Source organism: Dreissena polymorpha, chromosome 2 (assembly GCF_020536995.1).
Source record: "Dreissena polymorpha isolate Duluth1 chromosome 2, UMN_Dpol_1.0, whole genome shotgun sequence".
Classification (NCBI taxonomy): Eukaryota; Metazoa; Mollusca; class Bivalvia; order Myida; family Dreissenidae; genus Dreissena; species Dreissena polymorpha.
This window is the reverse complement of record NC_068356.1, coordinates 143,113,828-143,138,192: the sequence shown is the minus strand read 5'-3', so window position 1 is coordinate 143,138,192 and position 24,365 is coordinate 143,113,828. Positions and strand designations below refer to the sequence as shown.

At 35.5% G+C, this 24,365-nt stretch overlaps 1 protein-coding gene across 5 annotated transcripts; it reads left to right on the top strand.

Moving 5' to 3' along the window:
• The first annotated feature begins 821 nt into the window (after positions 1-821).
• LOC127869284 (organic solute transporter subunit alpha-like) lies at positions 822-24,339 on the top strand. 5 transcript variants are annotated; one of them, XM_052411724.1, is made up of 9 exons: positions 822-972; positions 2,832-2,930; positions 8,797-8,885; positions 8,987-9,147; positions 10,391-10,464; positions 11,872-12,033; positions 18,321-18,432; positions 21,989-22,241; positions 22,904-24,339. In XM_052411724.1, the coding sequence occupies exons 3-9, from the start codon at positions 8,831-8,833 to the stop codon at positions 23,104-23,106; spliced, it is 1,020 nt and encodes a 339-aa protein (XP_052267684.1). In that variant the 5' UTR covers positions 822-972; positions 2,832-2,930; positions 8,797-8,830; the 3' UTR covers positions 23,107-24,339. The 5 variants fall into 5 exon arrangements, with proteins under 5 accessions (XP_052267684.1, XP_052267681.1, XP_052267683.1 ...); XM_052411721.1 differs by having other exon boundaries at positions 840-972; positions 2,828-2,930; XM_052411723.1 differs by lacking the exon at positions 822-972 and adding an exon at positions 2,395-2,490 and having other exon boundaries at positions 2,828-2,930.
• Positions 24,340-24,365: the final 26 nt, after the last annotated feature.

The following is a 24,365-nucleotide window of genomic DNA, read 5'->3' as shown; positions in this document are numbered from 1 at the left end:
TATATATATATATATATATATATATATATATATATATATATATATATATATATATATATATATATATATATATATATATTAATTAAAATAAAAGTTAAGAAGAACATGTGTCAACAATGCGAAATAAGCCAGATATTTAATTCTGAAATCGAAAATGTCTGTACAGCCCAATTCGCCAGCATGTATATCATGCATGTATGATGTGAATCTAAATTTAGTTTTACGGATCATTTTAATTTCCTGCAACGATATTTATTCATACGACAAACGAACACTAACTCCGATCCTAATAAAAAAGACGAATGCTTCGGTTATCGTAGGAAAATATGTACGAAAAATCTTCGTAATAATCGGCTCGGGGCGCTAATTTGTCTGTTCTTCATTTTATGAAATTTCTCTTCTTTGTATAATTTTTCTTGCCTATTTTGTGTTTTTGTTACATATTTTTATCAATATATTACAATTTAATACATATGAAAATCGTAAAATCACGCTTTAAAATGAAAAACAAATAAAGCAATCTGTTTTATATACTCAAATGAGACATTTCTTTGGATGGATATAAGAAAAACATCACAAACATTTTAAAGAGAGATGAAGGGTAGATCAAACTAAAATGCATGTGATTAATTATGTATTCTTACTTCAGAGGATACGAAACCGCAAGCTCCGCGCAGAGATTAGACTGGAACCAGTTTAGCTGAATGTATGTGAGAGCATGGAACGACAACTCTGTGCGGAGATTGACGAAACCGTTGGACGAGCTGCTGGTCTTTCTTACAGCGGCCTGTTTTACACACTTAATCTACAGGTCACGGACGGTTAAGTTTAAAAGGTCATCTGTCGACCAGACGCTATATCTGCCATTCACATAAACACCGCTTGTGTATAAAAATGTCACCTGTTAAGTTTATCAAATTTAAAGTTATGTTACATACTTTGTTCGATGACATATAACGGAATAAAAACTTGGTATGTACATATTTGTTTTATCAATCTATAAAAGTTACTCTTAGTTTTCTGTAGTCCAAATAATTAGACGTAAGCTACCCCGCTTAAAGCTTATTATAAATAAATCTTAATAAATTAACGATTTCAGCTCTTGTTTATAACACAGACAGGGTGATAAATTTATGATGAAACAGCGTATATAGCGGACCCTCTCGATTTTATTCGGCTTTGCATGCATACTTGAAATAAGATGGGTGTCAAAAACATTCATCGTTTGCTGTTAATTATCAACGAGGGAATTATGTATAATTATATGAAATGTTATTTACCTTAAATTATCAATTTATTAAAGATTCTTGAAAATCACGGTCGGTGTTACGCGGGTCATTTCGTATTTTGACATCAGGGCATCATGTCCAACTATTCAAAATCAGATTTTTTTCACTGGGACGATGACGGCTTAGATTTAGACAGGCAGACAGATAGTTTATTCAGACTTATACAACAGTACATCGTCTTCAACTCAAATATATAAATTATTTTTAGACGAATTGTTAGGTGATTACACATATAGCAGTGATGATTCTGAGAATGTTGTCATGTTTCTTATCCGTGTAATCTAGAGTCCGTGGTTTGAGCATTTGTATCGCGGTGTTCAATAAAATATATCTCAATAATCTTGTTTATTGATAGATCTGTGGTTTTAGTGCCCCTGTGTCCAGCACAAACTTATTATCTCTTTATGATCAGACACTGTGCCGACCAATACTAAATAACACTATTGTGTCATACGCCACAGCAGGGACCTATACTTGTGATCATGGAGTCTTAGTGCAAGACTTAAAAAAGTATGTTGTTTCGCTTGCGGTTGTTAAAGCCAAAACGGGGCTTCCCAGCTGGCACAGCTGCTGATATTCGGATCTGAATACCTAAACTTATTCAGACCTTATTCTTAACCGTTGCGCGTTTTACGATATCGGATTTTAGGCGGGAATACAACTCAGTGAAACTATTCAATTTCTTATACAACATTAAGAATATTAACAGTTATTGAAATTAACAATATCAGCGACATCTTTTTAAAGACTAAACACCTTTTCAAGTATCGAATTTAACATGTCAATAAAATATATTAATACCAAAAAAGGTTTCATTATATATTGTTCACATTAAACCTTTAAATGAAAGTGTCGCTTTAACTATTTTCCGTGTCTTATTAAGCCGCGAATCGTTTGCTAAAAACAGTTAACAAAAAGGGCTACACGTTCTAATTCTTAATGAAATACAAAAATAAGTATAACATAATTAATAACGTCCATAAACACACACGGCAAGATCAAAGTTTTAATGGAAAACTAATATGACATTCCACGTAAATTATTATTTTCGTCTTAATCGAATACTATATATAGAGAAACAATGTATTTATAACCGACCAATGAGGTAACATTATGCAACTTTCAATTTACACAGTGCTATATGGCAACAATATGGAATTTGAACAGTGGTAGTGTTTTAAGGTCTGGACTATCATTACTTGTAAGTTCGTATAAACATTTTTCTAATGCAATTAGTAAAATAATGTTTATATTTTATGTTTAATAATTTATTGCATGATTATTCTGTGCTGTTATATGAATTTGATGCCGTTAAAGCTTCCGACATGAATTCATGTCGGAACGATGCTATTGCAAAATAACGTTAAACGATATGAGGTAAATCGACCTCATATTTATAGGAGTAAGTTTTCTGATATATACTAGCCAATATTTGTGTGTTCGTACTTTAACATTTGTGTTTATGATTTTCTGTGATATGTTTTATTAGTTACGCTTCAGTAGTTATTGGGTAGTTGCGCTCATTGTTGTTTCTTCAGTTAGGCAGACAGTGTCTTCCCGAGTGCTCGATGTTTACTTTCCGAAGCAGAAGTGAAGGTCTGGCGGCAACTAATGATCCTACAATAACACCTGTTTAACACGGTATGGCTACATTATGCTATGATATGTTATGTACATAGGGATAATTGAAAAGATTTAGCAAATACGTTTCCATCTGTGCAGGGCAGTAGTATGGCTTCGTGTATATGAATAAACCTTAGCTTTCTGTGTTAATTGTGCTCCTCGTAATTCTATATTGTATAGTTGTGTTTAATATGCAACAAACGAATATGTATGGTGGCATAGAACTGCCATAAAGTATTTGTTTACAGTTTGGCAGCATGGTAATTTTGAGAAACAAAATTCGCCACTGTGTTATATTCCAAAAAATAGAAATAAAACTAATGGTTTAAAGCGAAAAACATTTTCGTTGACATATTTTCGTCAATCAAAATCAGAAAAGAATGAAATAGCGGGATAGCCTTCCAACCGTCTTAAATGCCCGAGCTGGAAAGTGTTAGCGCCCTACTAGCAGTGGTTTATTGCGGAATGGCGAGTCAAGCTTTTTCATCCGGTTTCAAAAATATTTTAGCACATATTGATCAGCTTTCACCCGTAGCTAGTGTTAACCTACTCACACTTTTCTTAGATCAGCAGGTTTACCAGTAATATAAATGATCATACTTGCGCTATTTTAGGTCACAATATAATAAATATTTACCCGATGTAATTCAATGTAAAAGCGACAACTTTAAGCGAAAATAAATGCAACATTTTGTTCATAAAGACCCCCATAACCATACTTTTTCTTAAAGTCAATTCTAAGCGGAATCGATTTATGCAATAAAAAAGATATTTCATGAACAAATCAAGAACAAAACTTGACACAAATCAAAATCGACTGTTTTTGCACCTTCTTTTCCGGCCTTTTACTCGTGGAATGTAACCATTTTCAGTACAATTTTTAACTTTAGTTTCTAACTTAATAATATTTTTGGGATTTAGTAGTGAACACCTATCCATAGCCTATCAATATCATAAAAAGATAAAACTAGAATAATAGTTTAAAAGTGTAAAACATGCCTTTGAGTAAACTTTGTTTTTTTTAGTATTATGTAAGCTACTAATTCAAACATATCCTTTTTGAATCAAACGTTCAAGGCTTTATTGCATTAAGAATTATTTTAAGACAAATTTTGAACAGTTATGGTAACGTTTTAGGAATCTTATCATACGACACTATGATCCTTCAAACGTGCGAGACAATCCAAATCTTGATAGCACTAGCGTTGTTTTTTGATGCAACGTATATCCGCTCTATAAAATACTGAAAAGGCTCGGGGTTATGATGAAAATCTTGTTTGAACTTCTCAGTATTTGGTTAATTTTAGGCATACCTGTATCTATGTCACAAAACACTTGAAATGTATTTTCAAGAATAATAACATGTAAAGAGTTTGGATATTTAAAACAATGTATCAAAATGCCATTCTCTAAGTATCTCATATGAATTATAAAATATAAATGTATTTTAATTTTTAATAAACCATGATGTATACTGTCCATATAAATTCAATAATGTCAGAAAAGGCAGAGGCTTTTGAGGTTCATTTTTGCAAACAATAACACATGGTTCTGCATTTTTGTCGGATCTGTTTTGAGGTGTTTAATTCAATTGTGAGGCAAGCATTCGTCTATAGATGCCAAATCGCAGGCAGCAGTATCATAAATTTGCCCCCCCCCCCCCCGGAACCCTACCCCCCCCCCCCCCACGAGCTTACTCCAGGGGTTCCAGATTGTTAAATGTACACCTATTGTGTATGGTGTGACTTTTCAACAACGAATATTGACAAAAATTCATAGTTTGAAAAAATAACCCTCGTATAGGTATTATATATACACAATGTATGAAACGCACTATATGCCTATTGCTGAAAGATTGTGGAACACTGGACGTGACCTTTTTCATCGAAAACACACATGTTCCCATGCAGTTGCCGACAAAATGCAACTGGATTTGTTAAAAGACATTTAAAGCAACGTGATTACACAACTAACCGATCTCCTGCTCGGCTAATAACTTTAATATTCAATTAAATTTGACTTTCTCGCTATATGTCACTCAGTGTTTCATCTACACATGTACACCATTTTAATTTTATAACCAGTCATCTTGTTGGTTGTTCTCATTGTGTTGGTCAATGATATGGCGTTTTAGAACCGAGCCTTCGATCGACAAAATATGACAGCAAAACACAGACATAAAGCGAGAAAGTCGAATTTAATTGAATATTAAAGTTATTAACCGAGCAGGAGATCGGTTAGTAGTATAATCTCGTTGCATTTACTGTCTTTTAACGAATCCAGTTGCATTTTGTCATTCTGTTCACAAGCTTTTTTTTTGCTAAATTAATATATAAAACTACCCCCCCCCCCCGACAGTAATGTTATTCAACTGACCGGAACCATTTTCGAACTCAACTCTCATATCAAGGAAACAAATGTTCTGACCAAATTTCATGAAAATTGGGCCAAAAATATTACTTCTAGAGTGTTCAAATGTTTTCACTATATACATATAGAGAAAAATGCCCCGCCCACTGGCGGCCATGTTTTTCACCGATCTGGACCATTTTCGAACTCGTCCGAGATATCAATAAAGCCGATGTTTTTTACCAACTTTCATGATGATTTGGCAAACATTGTGACTTCTAGAGTGTTTACGTGGTTTCTCTATAGCCAAATACGGAAAACTTCCCCGCCCACTGGCGGCCATGTTTTTCAACGGACCGGAACCACTTTTGAACTCAACCAACATATCATTAAGACATGAAGATTGGGCATAACATGTGACTTCTACAGTGTTTACAAGTTTTTTCTTTTTTTTATTTTGACCTAGTGACCTAGTTTTTGACCCGGCACGACCCAGTTTCGAACTCGACCGAGATTTTATTAAGACAAAACTTCTGACCAAGTTTCATGAAGATCGGATAATAAATGTGGCCTCTAGAGTGTTTACAAACCAAATGTGGACGACGGACGGACAAAGACCGGTCACAAAAGCTCACCTGAGCAATCAGGTAAGCTAAAAAAACATCGAACCTCGAATAACAAATAACACACTGTATCATTATGAAAAAATTAATAGTCAAAGGGGAATAACTACTGTTAAACTTATATGCAATATTTAGAAGAGTTGTCTCGCATGTTACATGACCTTAATTCATGATTGTTTACAAGCCTTTTTTTACTATATAAATATAAGGAAAACTGCCCCGTCCCCCTGGCAACCATGTTTTTCAAAGGACCGAAACCATTTTCAAACTTAACTCATGTATCTAGGAAACAAAAGTTCTGGCAAAATTTCATAAAGATTGGACCAAAAATGTGACTTCTAGAGTGTTCACATGTTTTCACTATAAACGTATACAGACAAATGCCCCGCCCACTGGCGGTCATTTTTTTCACCGATCTGGACCATTTTTGAACTCAACCAACATATCACAAAGACAAACATTTTGACAAAGTTACGTGTAGATTGGGCATGAAATGTGACTTCTACAGTGTTTACAAGTTTTTTCTTTTTTTTTACCTAGTGACCTAGATTTACCCGGCACGATCCAGTTTCGAACTCGACCTAGATTTCATTGGGACAAAGCTTCTGACCAAGTTTCATGAAGATCGGAAATAAATGTGGCCTCTAGAGTGTATACGAATAAATGTGGACGGACGGACAGACGACGGACAACGACCGGTCACAAAAGCTCACCTGAGCAATCAGGTGAGCTAATGAAAATAGCCGGTCATTTTCCGTTAACGTTTTGTATAATGCATAAACAAATGTTGTTACCTAACAAAGACAAACGTTTTAATCCATCAAGACATTATGAGAAAACTACCTTTTCTAACAAAAGACGCACGCGACTCAAATGTGCTGAAGTAGTCAACTTACAAAAAACAATGTAAGTCTTGTTAAAATAATATAAACCATAACATAAAATATTTCACTTTAAAATAGCTATAAATATGCAATGGCGCCACCTCCTTATCTGAGCGACACTTCATTGGCATTGGCTTCATCTCTTTTTGAAAAATGCAAATTTATCTATTAGATCGGATAGAAGCCGATGTTTTTGTGCACGCATTAACTTGTATAGGTTCAAAGCAATCGTTTTATAAAATAAGCGATTTAGTTGGCTGGGAATTTGTTCGTCACACAGACAAAAGACATCGATTTGCTTTTACGAATTAATCCATGCCACAACTTATAAAGGTCCCCATGTTTCCAAATGGGTTGTGCTTGTTTGTTTCTGTACATCTTTGGATGAATTTATAATCGCTGAATTGCACTGCATTGGCCGATTTTTTAAATAATGCGAAATATGCTGTTTTTTTAAACATAAATCCTAATTACTTTTTAAATTCATCCGTTAAATTTCAAAACTTCCGGGCTTGAGAGCCACCTCGAAAGTAGCATTAGTTCATTCATAAATGCATCTCAAAAAAGAGGTGGCGCGCGTGATTAACGGCCGTACACATGTTAGTGTAATTATCTATGGACATTATGCATCTGGGTTAGTGCTTGGCTATTGGAGTGAATAATGAGATACGATATGTTGTACATTCATAAATGGATGTGATGCATAAGAACACCCATAGGGTCGTCGTTGAAATTTTGACGTGATTTATTAAATGCAAGTTTGTGTCGAGAGATCAGATTTGTGCGAAGCTATGCATGGATAAACCTGTATGGATAAACCTGTACTGTTTTGCAGCTGGTGCTTACAAAGTCTTGTGTTGAATATGAGGTACATTATATCAAACACTAAACGCGGCATTTTGTGCTTTACATATGAATGTTTTGAATGAAATGTTGTGAATTATGAGTAACACGTTTTTCTTTCGATGTGAGATTTTTGTTTATCAATATTTTGATGCGATGTTTAACAAGACCTTAGTGGTAAGTGAGGTGTTGATGTGCTGCGTTTGAAACAACATCATTGACATTTCGTAGAAGTTACCGGGATTGCCAATACAGCAACAGCTGTGCACGTGCATACTGCAGTACATTTTAAAATAAATGAGTAGCGCTCCGTGAAAAGTGGGTTTAATGCATGTTCGTAAAGTGTCGTCCTAGATTAGCCTGTTCAGTCCGAACGCAGTGACGGTGAGAATAATTCTATTCGTCGCGTACCTGTAAGTTAGTTGGTAGTTTCGTATGTGGAATTTTATAAGATAAGTGGATAAGTAAGTCGTGCGCATCTTACACAGTCGTTAATACGTGATTAAAAATGTATAAATTTTATTTTTATTTCTATTATAGCTAGCATTACTACCTATTAAGTTAAAGGGGTGTACTCATATTGTTTTAGTACAAATATTCTTCAAGCCCGATGGTCGGTGCAACTGTTGTGTATGTTGTTGATATTGTTATTCAGAAATGCAAAGATAAGTATTCACTTTAAAATAGGGAATGTACATAGCTTTTATGCGTATTGGGACAAGACTGTAGATTTACCCCTTGAAATTTACTACATTTCCACATAAGTCAAGTTCCTTAAATTTCGTATGCGTAGTTGTGTTTTTAAAGACAGTGTGTGTATATTTTGACGAATGAAGGTGCACTTTTCTATTAAATACGCGTACAAATGATATACGCTCTAATAATAAGACACTTGAATTAAGCTTAAACCTAATATGTAATCAAACCAATATGAAGATGCATTTCATCAAGCAATACGGCAATGTAGCAATTTAAATATTATCTACTATGGAAAAAAATCAATGCGAATATAATAGACTCTTTGAAACTGTATATAATACGAATAATTTCACATCACTTTTGCAAAACGATATTGCAACATCCGCCAGTTGCTTGAACCATTACAAAAGGTCCCATAATCTCTCAAACGGCAACATCGATTTCGCCGAAGTTTGTTTGTTTTCTGAAACGTTTCAACTTTTGCAGGTTTCTTTGTGAGGGTCCAGGACGTCGGACAATTATGGCGAATTCTTCTTGTTCCAACGCATATCCGAGCACAGATGTTCTTTATATAGGTATGCGATTAAATCTGTAAGTTTCTTTATTAGTGTCCAATATTTGCTAATCGATCTGCTACAATAATTTGATCAATCCATTCAATCGCCGTCATTTCCAGAGGTTCAAGATGATTTGGCCAGTATCGTTTTGTTTGTCATCGTCTGCTTCATGGTTGTCGTCTGCCTCGGTGTATACGCGGAAGAGCTGATATTCCTGCGGCGGGTGAACGGCTGGGGTACAAAGTCCAGGCGCGTGGCGACAATACTTGGTCTACATCCGGTAGGTGGCGTACGAAGACAAATGTATTTAATAGAGATGCCACTCACTGCCTTAGTTTGATTTGTATGTCAGCATCTAATAACTACGCGTCAATTTCGGATGAATGTGTATGCACTTAAACTAGTCCGCGGTAGAATGAAATTATTTCAAAATTGTCAATATTTTCGAATCCTATTACTAATTAATAAAATGGGTTTTCTTAATCTAATTCATAAGTAAAAATATGAATTATTGAATTGTTTGATTGCCTAGAACATCAATTGTTCCTATCTTTAGTAAAATACAACGGCACAGTGCAAAATCACACAAGTTAGTTGAGACACGACACATTATGACACAATGTACACACATTGTTATTTGTATTTTAAACAGAGACATATTGGGGACAGTACTGGATATGTCAGTGTACATGTGGTTTGCATAAAGTGCTGTTCGCCTGTACAAACGAACAATAATTACATGTGTTTCGTTGATAACCTTTGCGTCTAATTCTGAACTGTTATGGTGGATTGTTCAGCATGAATGTAGGCTGGAATAAAGTTTATTTAAAGTGATATTATGGGCATTTTTCACTGTTGAATTGAGCTGAAAAGAATTAACAGGTCAAAAGAGTAAGTTAAAATGTGGTTACTGACCAATTATCTGCAACTCATCTTGCTACCAGTTGTTTATAAAAATATATTTTATAATATCTTTGTTACGTGATCCACCCAGTCCTGTAAGCCGAAATGATCGTAAAACAAAATGGTGTCTTTGTGTCGTGTAAACGAATCTGCACTAAACTAAATTTAGGTTCACATCGTACATGCATGATCAGTTGTCAAACGAAAGTACGGTTGATATTCAAATGCATTATTTTTCTCTTTCCGGGATATTGTTTTAGTATGTTGATGCTGCATTAATTATATAAGTGTATATGAAGTGAAAACACCAAAAATTAACAACGGTTGCGATAGACACCTATAAACTGTTAGATGCCCATAAAATCACTGTAAAGGTCTGTATTACGTACGCATGTTATAGTTATGAGACGCGATAACTTCTAAAGCCATATTTCTTGTGTGATTATTGGCATACACTACAATGTGAAAGATTTAAAAACGTATTCATTTTTTAATGTATCCGATGAGTTGTAATTTGACTCGTATAACAAACATTACTGCTTAAAATGTAATTCTTAGCCATGCCAAACTGTTACTTAATGCGATGTTCAAACATATGATAATGCGTGATACTTTTTCAGGTAACAATTATCTCTGCATTTCTGGCTGTGATGGTGCCCAAGAGTACTTTATTTGTGGATTTCGTCGCATCTTGGTAAGCGATAATTTAATATTATTCTAACATTACAAAGAGCACTAGGATCGTTTAAAAGTTCAGAAATTCACCACATACACAATGACTGCAAAGTAATATTATATTTCCAAAACCTCGTCAGTTCTTATTCGAGTCAAAGTACCTAGACCGAACTCCAAATCAAATAGTTGCCTTGGCCTACCACAGTTAGATAAATAGAAAACTTCTTAATAGAAGTCTGAAATCATAACTGTATAGAATATGTATAATATGGATCAGGAGATTGTCGTATTGTCATTCTGACTCGTCAAATGAAAGAAACTGAATCGTCTATTTAAGGGGATTTAATTATTTTCATAATTATAGAGATGTATAACCGGGTCGAATAACGCTGGCGCGAAATGAAAAATATCATGTAACATCATCAGTTATCAGTCGGTATGTAACACAATGCCTGTACACCCTGTGGATTACTTGCATTTTTAATTTGAAACCTGAGAGTCGCCTGTACATTTTTGTAAAATAGTAAACAAGTACACGCTTTGTTAGGCGGTACGGGTCTCATGTTTACATCGTTTGTGAACGTTAACTAAACTTTAAACCATATCCTTGTAAAAGCGTCGCTTGTGATACTGAAAGTACAAATTATTTCCATGCAATGAGCTAATTATAAATCTGCTATTTGTCTCATTATCTTATTTTGTGTTATACTGTACATAATTACTTTGTCCTTATTTAATGCTTAACAAATGTTTATTGCCGTGGCAACACGTTTTTCAAATGGCGGCCAATGGTTCAACGTTTCCATTTTTATCCGTGTGGAACTGAACAGATACATGTAAATAATAGGTCGTTGTACGTTTCATTTCAACTTATTATAGTCATGATGTTGCTGTATTTTGTCAATGGCAAGAAACATATGAAATTTTTCATCGCTACAAGATACATATTTTTTAACAATTGTTTTAAGGTTTAATCACAAAAAGTCGTAAAGAGTAAGGTTTCAGAAATGTAGCAAAAGCAATTGTTGAGCCAACTTACAACAAACCACGGACTAAAGCGTCTTTCAAGCTCCTCTTGAAGAATGGTATGTTATGAAAATCTATACCACGGATAGAGAACACACATATCGTCAAAACGTTTCGGATTTTCCGCTTAACGCTTAAATTTCCGTTTAAACGTTGAGATGCGATACCCTTGTTTTTGGATCATCTATAATATACATAAGTAACAATCTTCAGCTTTTTTGGACATATGTAACAAAAGAAACCCTAGTTTAGCTGCATTTTACCTAATCTGCTAACATTTTCAAAACGTACAGCATATAACAATTCCAGATATCACATAACTTCTGTATTTCTATGTTGTACACGTGCGTCAACTCTTCATCGGTCATTTTACCAAAAAACATCACGCTTATTTCTTTAGTTATCTGACGGTCTGTTACTACACGTTCTTCAACATCGTCATCGGTTACTTCGGCGACGAAAACAAGATGGTGGAGTATTTCCAGGGCGACAAGATCCAGACCTCCGTGCCACCGTGCTGTTGCTGCTGCTGTTGCGTACTCAAACCCAGGATATTGACGCTGTAAGTTGTACGTCGGGGATTAGACGATGAACGTGTGGGCCTTTACGCTGTAATGACGTAGTTAGTTGGAGATTTTACGCTGTAATGACGCTGTAAGTTGGAGCCTTGACGATGTAATGACGCTGTAAGTTGGAGCCTTGACGCTGTAATGACGCTGTAAGTTGGAGCCTTAACGCTGTAATGACGCTGTAAGTTGGAGCCTTGACGCTGTAATGACGCTGTAAGTGGGAGCCTTGACGCTGTAATGACGCTGTAAGTTGGAGCTTTTACGCTGTTATGACGCTGTAAGCTGAAGATTTGACGCTGTAAGTTGTACGTTGGGGATTTGACAATGAAAGTGTGGGCCTTGAACCTGTAATAACCTGTAATAATGCTGTAAGATTGAGCCTTGACGCTGTAATGACGCTGTAAGTTGGAGCCTTGACATTGTAAGTTGGAGATCTGACGCTGTAATGACCCTGTATGTTGAGGCCTCAACAATGTAAGTTGAGGCTTCGACGCTGTAAGTTCGGCATTGACGCTGTATGTTAGGGCCTCGACGTAATAATGACACTGCAAGTTGGGGCTTCGACGCTGTAAGTTGAGACTTCGATGTTGTAAGTTGAAGTCTTGATGCTGATATGACCCTGTAAGTTGGGGACTTGACTTTGTAATGACCCTGTAAGTTGGGGTTTCGACGCTGTAAGTTGAGGCTTTGACGCTGTAAGTTCGAAAATTACGCTGTAAGTTGAGGCATCGACTCTGTAAGTTGTGGATTTGACATTGAAAGCTCTGCATTGACGCTGTAAGTTGGGGCCTCCACACTGTAAGTTGAGGCTTTGACGCTGTTAGTTCGGCATTGACGTTGTAAGATGGTACCTTGACGCTTTAAATCGGGTCCTTTACGCTGTAGGTTGGGGCATTGTCGCTGTAAGTTTTGGCCTTGACGCTGTAAGATGGTACCTTGATGCTTTAAGTCGGGTCCTTTACGCTGTAGGTTGGGGCATTGTCGCTGTAAGTTTTGGCCTTAACGCTGTAAGATGGGACCTTGACGCTTTAAGTCGGGTCCTTTACGCTGTAGGTTGGGGCATTGTCGCTGTATTAGGTAATTATATAGAGGCTATTTGTTGTCACCAATAATACGTTACATTCTATTGAAAAGCATTTAATACAGTTAATAGCCGCTGAATTAGTTGAAATTTGTTATTGATATGAAGTTCAGTCAAATATTACTGAACCAGTCCATATATGTACCGTATATTTGGGAATTACCAATAAGACGGTAAAACAAGAATATTTATAGAAGTGTTCTTGGTTAAGACAACCTTTCTATTCTTTTTAGACATGTTAGTGGAAACAAATAAACTTATTTTAGCCTTGTGTATAGCTTTCGGCGTAGGACCCAAATGAAGTTTGTGTTTTCATTCACTGGCAGTTAGCATCAAATCTACATTACAATCTACTGTCGAGGTTTCCATATGCCTTAGTACATACGTATTTTTATCTGACAGTTGTATGCTCTCGCATGTAACCGCCGTGCACGCTATTGCATACTCAAGTGTGACGTTAGTCAACTTTTTGACATGATGGTAACGTGTTTAACTACGGAATACCGTTAGTGCCATCGTCGTTACACCTTAAAATCCAGAAGGATATAATGCGATAGTACGATGGCGACAATGCGATAGTACAATGGCGACAATGCGATAGTACGATGGCGACAACGCAATAGTAGGATGGCGACAATGCGACAGTACAATGGCGACAATGCGACAACGCGATAGTACGATGGAGACAATGCAATAATCATATCGTACTGTCGACATCGTATCATCGCATTGTCGCCATCGCACTATCGCATTGTCGCCCTCCGGATTTTAGTGTGTAATCACGATGGCCTTAATGCTATTCCGTACGCCAACCTTTTGACATGATTGTAACGTGTTTAACAGTATTCGCGATAAACATTTCACCTTTTAATGCCTAGCGATAGCCATCAGGCTATAGTGTTATCGTGTACATCATATTCTGAATACTTTAGTTATGCTGTCGGTCTAAGACAAGGGGAGGTAATGTCCCCGATTCTTTTTTCACTGTTTGTAGAAGATTTGGAACAATTTTTGCAAGATAGCACATTGTCTGGCCTAAATATAGACGACATAACCTTAATTTTATTATTATTTGCGGATGACATGGCTATTCTCGGTAAATCACCAGAAGAAGTACAGAACCACTTTGATAACCTATATGTCTATTGTAATACATGGGGGCTTAATGTGAATACTTCAAAAACAAAAATAATGGTTTTTCGTAAAAGGGGTAAAATTCGAAATGATGAAAAATGGACATATAATGGCCAAGATATAGAAATCGTAGATAATTTTAATTATCTCGGCACTGTTTTAAATTACACTGGTAGTTTCACTTTAAATCAAGAACATTTGGTTGGAAAAGCCCTTAAGGCTGTGAATATTTTACTCTATAAATGTAAGCAGTATGATCTTAAACCGAAATTATTTTGCCAGTTGTTTGATTCTTTTGTTGGATCTATTTGTTGTTATGCCTCTGAAATATGGGGTTTCAATAAATCAAAAGAGATCGAACGCATTCATTTAAAATTTTGCAAGAGATTGTTAAATGTGAAAATAAGCACATGTAACGCTACAGTTTATGGTGAGCTAGGCAGATATCCATTATATGTAAATAGATATGTACGCATTGTTAAGTATTGGTTAAAAATTATTAACAGTAAAAATATTATTATACAAACTGTGTATATTCAAGCATTAAATGATTGTAATAAGGGATGCAACAATTGGGTTGCAAATGTTAAACAATTGTTAAACGATTACGGATTTTCCTATGTTTTTGAAGCTGCACATATAACTGATAGTCATGCTTTTGTTTGTGAATTCAAATGCAGAATTATTGACACCTTTAAGCAAGAATGGTTTGGTGATATGAATAGAGTTTCTACTCTAGATATGTATAGAATGTTTAAAACTACTCTTGAATATGAAAACTATTTAGATTTATTACCCAAGAGTCTACGTTTATACTTTGTGAAATTAAGGGCTTCCGCCCATCCATTGAGAATTCAGACAGGAAGATACTCACGCAACAATATCCCCCGTGAAGAACGTTATTGCCTTTGTTGTAATCAACGGGATATAGAGGATGAATTCCATTTTATTTGTGTTTGTTCATGTTACCGTTTTCTACGGCAAAAATTCATTAAACGTTTTTATTTCGTGAATCCATCGGTTGTTAAGTTCCATAGTTTATTAACATCAACTTGTAAATTTGAAATATTAAACGTGTGTAAATATGTTAAGGAAGCATTATCTGTACGAAATGCTATTTTAAATAATACCACTGAATTATAGTTTGACTTTCTTCAAAGAAGTGTATGTATCACTTTGCAGTCACTGATAGTATTTGTAATACATTGTCCTTACTGCCTTTAAAATTATTATGTTTCTCCTTGTCAAAATCGTTGTTTATCACTGTTCTTATTTTGTTTAGAAATGTCATTTCATTGAATTTAGTTCTGAAATGTCATTTAACTTACTAACATATATACATCATTATATTGATTTGGTTACTATAGTATAAGGATACGTGACATTACTTTATTTATAATTATATGCATTAAAGACGATGTTCTTATGTATAAGTCTTAATAAACTGTCTGTTCTGTTATCAAGCAGATTTTCATATCTTACCTTAATGGACATACGTCACATTACAGAAGCCCCTGATATTCGAGCGTGGGTTTTCCAATCATTTATCTAACATTCTAAACAGAAATTGTGGTAGACTTGCACTTATTTAGAATTAGTATGTGTAATGATGTTTCTTGTGCATTCTTGTCCGTGGCATTTAATATTATTTACGTATCTATTGGTGTTTACATTGGTCAAGTTTGTATTGTTGACAACATAGTTTACTTCAAATTGAATGACTATCGTGGAAATTACCAAACGCTTTATAAACTTTCTGTGTTGTTTTGTTTACAGCACTTTATTTATTCTGTTATTAGGCATTATAAATATAGTAAAATAGTCCGTCCGACCATTGTTATTGATGACGACTTAAAGCCACACACCTTGAAATGCAATACATGGCATAGCCATTTTAAGTATAACTAAGAAACATATTGTATCTATGCCAATTAAAATATATCTAGTGGTAACAAGGTAGAAATCCGTCGCTTTAAAACTTAAAAATAATCGCATTTGTCGAAATGGACGTATACGTCTATAAATCCTACTTTCGGTTTAAAAGCGGTACCGTTTGAAAAATAATAAATGACTTGCTAACTAGGCTATACATTTTATTTTATCTATCTCAATTTGAATATATATGGTGGTTACAAGGTAGAAATCCGTCTTTTTTGCGCTTAGACTTAAAAATAATCGCGTTTGTCGAAATGTTCGTATACGTATAGAAATCCTACTTCCGGTTTTAACATTTAAGAAAAATTAATAGATTACTTGCTAACTAGGCTATAGATTTTATTACAATTTTGCACACTTTCAAATTGCATCTATATGTATTGATTAACATGTACTTCATTTCAAGGTGTGTAGCTTTAAAGGGACTGTCAACCACGAATGACAAAAAAAATGAAAGTTCTAAAATACCGTATTTTTTACAAGTCTTAGATTATATTGATTAAAATATCACGGCTGGTATATTACATTACATGAAACAAGAAATATCTTTAAAAAAGATATACGGCGTTGATAGTTCAATGATTGAGATCAAGGATAGCGAATGTCTTTTTTCTGTGCAGTTCTTAGCTGCATCACACGCAGTACGGGATGTTACGCGGAGTTTTCGCGGCTTATTTTACATTATTACATATTGCTGGTCATAAACCTATAGATACAAAACAGACAACCAAAAGAAGAATGGAAGTGAAATTAAAACATACGAGTCAACCGGCAACACGAGAAGTATCCGTATTTATAGGCGCGTTCTTCGAACAAACCTGTTTTAGTGGTTTGTCGGACATTGCTATTTGATTCGATTATTAACAGTATCGATAATCATCGCGCTCATGCTTAATACATTGGTCAATATGGTGGAATAATTATTGTTAAATAAATCAAAAATAATATTTATCATTGTATTGTTGAAAAGACATTAAGAATCTACATATTTCTGGTCAAAAGAAAATTCCAGGTCACCTAGTTCACGGATAGCGTATTTATTATATAACTATTATTTTACTGGCCGCGAACTCCGGTGATGACCTGTATATAAACTCTGACATTCATACACTGGCCGAGAATTGACCCGATACCTCGCGGGTTGAAATGCAATGTATTAAAGTGAGGCCTCGCTTCCACTGCTCTTTATACTTTTACATGTTAACATGTTGACAAGAATATGGAAGTAAGTACTAAATATGTGAACATAGCCTTTAAGTATAAACGCGTTGCGCTGGTAATTCTCTGAAAATAAAAGGTGCACGCACAAACTGTATTGATGTCGAGAATTGAGTGTAAACTGTTCTATCTATTAAGTCTTTTCATTAGAAATAAAATTGTTTCATGCAGTAAAACAGTGTTACAAAGACGCGGATATGTTTCCAATGTTCTGGTGGTATACTCAAATCAGCCAATGGAATAAATGAAGTGTATTCATTCGTACCTAGCCGCGGGAAATTTTATTGGAATTTTATTGGACACTTACAAAGGTCAGGTAAGGTGAAAAGCTGGCTTAATACAGCTTACGCCGAAAAAGTTCATATTTTCAGTATATTTGGTAATACAATTTTGCGATTTGAAGTCGAAAGTACATAGCGAAAATAGGTGACATAACGATTTACATACTAAAAATAACGCAAGTAGATTGATTATTTATATATAAAATATATACAATTCACTATGTATGCACAATTTGCATTCCTGGGTTTACCACGTATCAATCTACTGGCGTTATTTATAGTTAACTGGTAGTTACCTGGTAGACATACTTAGTAAAATTTATTACCAAATATACTGAAAATATGTAAACTGAATAACTTTTTTCAAGAAATGTAATATACCAGTCGTGAAATTTAAATCAATAAAAACCAATATAAAATTATAATTGTTAAAAATACGGTATTTTACAACTATTCTTTTCTTCGTCGTCGTGGTTGACAGTCCCTTTAAACACATTTTCATCCCTCGGGTTGAGTTACGTTCCGGACAATCGTTCCCACGGACAATCGGCCCAACGCTTATGGCATATATATATGTTGGTGGTGCAGTTAAATTTCCATTTCACTCATGGTTGCCATATGTTGGTTGCAGTAATTCGCTGCTCGTCTTCAAGTACCTCACTCTGCAGGTGGTCTACGTGCGACCCATCCTGCTCTTCATCGCCCTCGTCCTCTGGACGGACGGAAAGTTCGTGTCGGGACTGGTACGTAGCCCTGTGGTCGTATAGTCATGTAGCTCTTTAACAATCTAGCCATCTAGCCATCTACTCACAGCGCCAAAAGCCAATATAGCCGCATAGCCATACATGTTTACAGCCAAATAGCGCTACAGTCATCGGCCATATTGTCATATCGCCATGCATATATACTAGTTTATGTAGCCATACAGCCATATTGTCGTACGCCTGGTAAGATGGCTAATTAGCCATATCGTTTAATAGCCATATATGCATGAGGGCATTTGTCGCCGGGATAGCCAAATGCCACGGTAACGAACTTAAGCGGGATTGGTGGAAAGATGTGTGGCGGCCCGGTAAGCTCATTCGGGAGTGCACTCGCCCTGTAAGCGAGGTGTACCGGGTTCGAGTCCCGGACTAGCTGCACACTTTTCACCACCCGGCGGCAATGGCGCCCCACGTTAGGCGCCATTTTCGGGGTTCGTGTTCTGCGATTTCGTGCGATTTTATTTTATGAATGCATATGAAATGTTTGTATATTTTATTAATATTTGATCATTCTCCGATGTTATGGATAGGGATTTCTTTGAAACAATTATAAAATCAATATACACACGAACAAGAATGAATATGTTTAAAAAGCGATTGTAAATAAACATACACGTAGAGTAGGTACGGCGAGTCGTCTATGAACAATTAAATACAATAAACGCATTATTAATAACGACTGCGAAAAATACAAAATAGTACACACATGTCACAATAGTATGTAATTTAATTGTTATAAAATAAAAGTTATTGTTTACCTGAGAAAATATATTATTTCCTCCAAAACATAAGAAATACTTAAATCAATAGTGACTCTTGAAATTTTCGTGCACGTGGATCACGAACCATGGTTAGATAACTCTAATGTTAGTAAATCATGCATGAGGTTTAACTGTTTGGTTTGCTTCCCTTTGACTTGTGAATGTATATTGAAACCCTCAGATTAAAATAAATAAAATTTAGTATATATTTTATGCGATTAATGTTTGTTTGTTTTGTACCCTACGACACATTACCTAACCATATAGAGATATTGACATATAGTTCTTTAGACATCTACCATATCTGAATGACTTTAAAAAGTTTTTAATTTTGTAAATAGCATTGTTTATGCCATGTAATGCATGTATTTGTTAATAGATTAATATTGGGACAAATAAATATTGAAGCGCCAGCACCACCCCAAACCAATTACTTATATATCATTTCTTTATAGAATGTAATAAATACATTATAATTATAAAGTTGCTATCAAAATCTTGAGTCTTAGGTAAACTGCGATTTTAATAAATTTTCACGGAGATGATAATTAGCGAAACTTTGTAAGATTTAAGGCCGCAGCAAACAGTTGTATCTGTCCTTCACAAGGCTTTTTATTGTCCCCTACCGGTTTGCGCTCTGTGTGTCCGTCGGTCCGTCAGTCTGTCCGTCACATTTTCTGGATCCTGCGATAACTTTAAAAGTTTAAAATATTCTTTCATGAAACTTGAAACATTGATAGATTGCTATATGGAGATTATGCACGTCATTTCATTTTGTTACTACGTCTAAAATTCTGGTTGCTATGGCAACAAATAAAAACATAAAAAAAATCTGACAATGGTGGAGTTTCACCGGTAGGGGACCATATTGCTTGACAATAGTCAGGGCCGTACCCAGGATTTTTTTGCTGGGGGGGCCCAACCGGGGAGGGTTTGGGAGGGGTCCCCCCTCCCTATATATATACTTTTTTTAATTTGGCACTTTGCATGGTGAATTTTTATGCTTATAAAAAACGTATTTTGTGATATGAATTAATGGAATATAACAAGTAAATCAGCACATTTCGGAAGTCTTAAGCTTTAAACATTGGTGCGAATTCACAACAAGATCAAAAGCTTTAGATTTCCGAAACTTACAGGTTTAAACTGACTATTATCCACATAAACTCTCGTATTGCTTCCACCATTTTTTCACAAATCAATAACGTCACAGGTTTTTTTTAATCTGATTTTTTGGGAAAGACCTTGCCATTTTTTAGGAAAAAAAATGCGCGAAACCCCTAATTTTGGGGGGATATAATGAAAGTCTTAAAGAATCAATTTAACATATTTTACTGTTTTCAAACAAATTCAAGGAAAGAGATAATTTAATTATACAATATTTTTCTACACTGGATCAGGTTAACTTATATAATGAGATCGATTTGTTGTTTCAATTTTCATTTTTTTACCAATGAGCCAATAATAGGTTGATATTACTCAATTCTGGGTACTCAATTATTTTAAATACTGAATTCTGCAAAATTCTTATCTGTTGCTCGGCAAATTTATGAATCTGTTTTTCTTTTAATCAAGCATGTTAACTATCTCATCGTAGTCTTTTTTAGTGATTTCCTTTCAAAAATTATATATACTCAGTTTTAATACCTTTGTCAGTGTTTTTGTTCCGGTTCAAATTCAGGGCCCTATTCTCAATGCAAAAAGTATATATTGGGACCTAAAAATTCCCAATAAAAGGTTTCAAAAAAAATAATCAAACTTTAAGAAGGGAAAAATACGTCTAGGGCCTTCTCAAAGAAGGAAAAAAACTTAAGTCGGCAATTATCAGACCATAGTCTACGAACTCCTGTAGCATTTGCTTCCATTCGCTGCACGTATCAAAATACATGACATCAACCATCGATAGATGAAGCATTCATGATCACAATGGGGGACTGATCGGGGATGTGTGTACAAGGCGATTAAAAAACATTGCCTGGAGGCTTATCTCGATTGGCGAGCGTTAATCCCCTTGTTTATCAGGGACAATAAAACATAGCTGCTCTTTTGTTTTGAGGGAAAGTGTACTGTGGGCCCTTGCACGAGAGAAAAAATTGCAGTGGGCCGATTACTAAAAAAATCATAGTTCGACAGCCAGCTGGGGGGCCCGGGCCCCTGGGCCCATGGCCTGGGTACGGGCCTGATAGTCGTGTTTATTCTAAATTTCTGCTTTAGTCTCATTTTAAAGTTGATATAACAACTATAGTCAGAAAAGAATGTTATTTAAATTGAAATTATACAGGAAATATTCAATAGTAAAACTTATTAAGATTTCGGCCGAGGTTGAAATTTTTAAGTACAAATGTACATATTTATTAAAAGATCTGAAGTGCTCAAATCAATGCCTTTTACGACCCGTGTCGATATGTCGATTTTTAATCCACAATAATTTGAAATGTGGTCTTATTCTTTGAAGATGGGAAAACCCTGTTTTTTTCTTGAAATATTCTTCACATTTTGTGTCTCTTCCATTTGTTAAGGTACAATAAGAAATTAATGTCACTAACAACCAGAGTTTGATTCGTATCAATCGCAAAATTCTCACTTTTACATTCTGCAAGTGATGATGTTATCTTCGCACGCATCTGGAAATATACATAGTGGAAAAAGTTACACATATCACTGAAAATATCAATATCTTTGATTTCGTGTCTTTTTGCTAGCAACATAATATGTCAGTACGCTAAATAATAGAATATGTTTCGGGTACTTTAACCATCTCATCGATCTTGCAGATCTCAGCGGACACCAGCTACATCTACATCATGGTCCTCACATCCGTCTCTACGCTGTTCTCCCTGTATGGGACCTTCGTCGTCCATCGGGCGTCCGCGCCGCACCTTCAGCAGTACCGTATCATGAACAAGTTCCTCTCCATCCAACTTGTGCTCGTGCTCAGCAACATGCAGGGCCTCCTGTTTTCCAGCCTGGCCGCCAATGGCATACCGGGTTGCATTCAGAGCCGGGGACCAATACCCAGAGCAAACGGTATATAGTTTGGTTGTTTTGAACGAGTGTACTTGCAGAGGAAGCTTAATACTTGTTACTGCTGCATTCTAAGAATCCGTTTCTCGGCAAGAGGCGCGATACTTTTTTAGCAGATCGCTATTTTGAGTGTGGATTCTGACGGACCACCAGTTTCATATGAAAGACCCACCTGTTGGTGTCCTTTGAGAGATCTTAAAAACGCTCCCTAGATTGGGACATATTGTTATCAAGGCGGAAAGCTCGTCTGCATAGTGTCGTCCTTTTAATTTTACGTGTTTGGCTTATTGTGATGTTTTTTATTTATATTCATATGTGCAAAAACAAAAGTTACCGGTGTTTTCAAAATATTAATTTTGAGTTGTCAAATCCTTTACAGCGAGTATAAATACATGCTTGTCAACACTTTCGAAAATACACACTTGACTAGTTGACCACTCGTCCATGAAGCATGATTTGTAATGACTTTGTCAATGTTATCAATTATTTAATTAATGAATGAGAAAGAGAAACAGAGACAATTAAAGACGATAACAAATATTATTTCAGTTGAAAGCAAGATTTAAGACTTAATTATCCGGACGGCGATATCTTATTTGGTAAACGTTATCCTTTGAGCTTTGGGTATGACACCTTGACCTTTCCCGGCTTGTTTTCTTTTTCAGCCCTCAACCATTTTGCGCTGATCATTGAGACGTTTCTACTATGTTTGTTGGCGAGACGCGCGTACCGGATGGACGAGAGGAACATTCCAAAGCCGACCAAGTCTCATGCGAAAGATTGCGCCGTCACCGCTTTTACTGACGTCATTGTTAAAGAGCCCTCGTGTCCTCACATGTCTGACGTCACAGTTATTGAGTCATCCTGACATAATTAATTCATAATTATGTATTTTAACTTTTTCATGTTGAATTCACATTTCTGACGTAAGAGTAAGTGGTTATTGTGACGTCACGTATTTTATGTTAAAGGGGTAGTTCTGGAATCTGCATGGCGTCGCGTATCGACCGTTATCATTATTGTATCAATAATGATTGTGTAATTCGATAAATGGCGTTACGAGAATTACGTCAGACTTCTGACAACACTATTATTGAACTATCTTGATGATAAAAATATGATACAAATGAGGCCAATGGTAATGTTAAAATGAGGTTGGACGATAGGGTTGATAGAGAATGGTAATACACAGCAAACTTTATGCATCAACTAGTTTATGCGTGCGGTGTTGTAATTGACAAAGGCTTTAAAACTACGAATCGAGTCACAAATTGATTGTATGAAGTATTCCAAAGCCGAATTCCTTCAAGGCGATTATGGTGTTGCATACCAAATATAAAACCTGTGGACCATTGGGTTCAGGAAAAGTTACTTTGCTAATAAGGTATATTAATAGGATTTATGCACAAAGTTTAAGTTGAACAAGGGACATAACCTTTAAGTTGGATAACAAATTAGCACATGCTAAACTTCGTACCCTGAGGAACGATTCCCGAAGTTTGAATGTTGTTCATTAAATAGTGACGGAAAACGTATTGGGACAGGTTTTGATCTCCGGACAGAAAGTTAGACAGTTAGACCACTCTTACAACGTACCGAATGCATACACATGAATTTGTGAACAAGGAAGATAACAAAGAAAACAAGAAATGAATGATTATTGAAACACGCTACATACACATGGTATATACAAGTAAGGATAACTTTAGCAATTGTGGTTTACAACAATAAAAAGCTTTTGATAAAAGAAATCTAGAACATTTAACGTTAATAATAAGTAATCACACTATATATCAAAAGATACTCGTCAATCAAGAGTTGACGTAATCATATTTGGCGAAAGGGGCACCTTATTGTTTTAAGAATACTTAAATTCACCATATTTTACGACCCGTGTAATCCGAAGCTTGGTTTAAATTGCTATATTATTGCTTTACATTTAAACTAACGTAATGGCTTGCAATATCCAAAGTTTCATCAGAATTGGTCGATGCAAACTTACGTTATTGACCGTAAACGTAATGTTTGACGCCGTTAGCCTCCCCGCCGACCCGCTGGATTTTGGTTAAATGTTATATTTACTAATAACAATTGGCGAGTACGTGTAAAAAAGTCATTAATGTACAT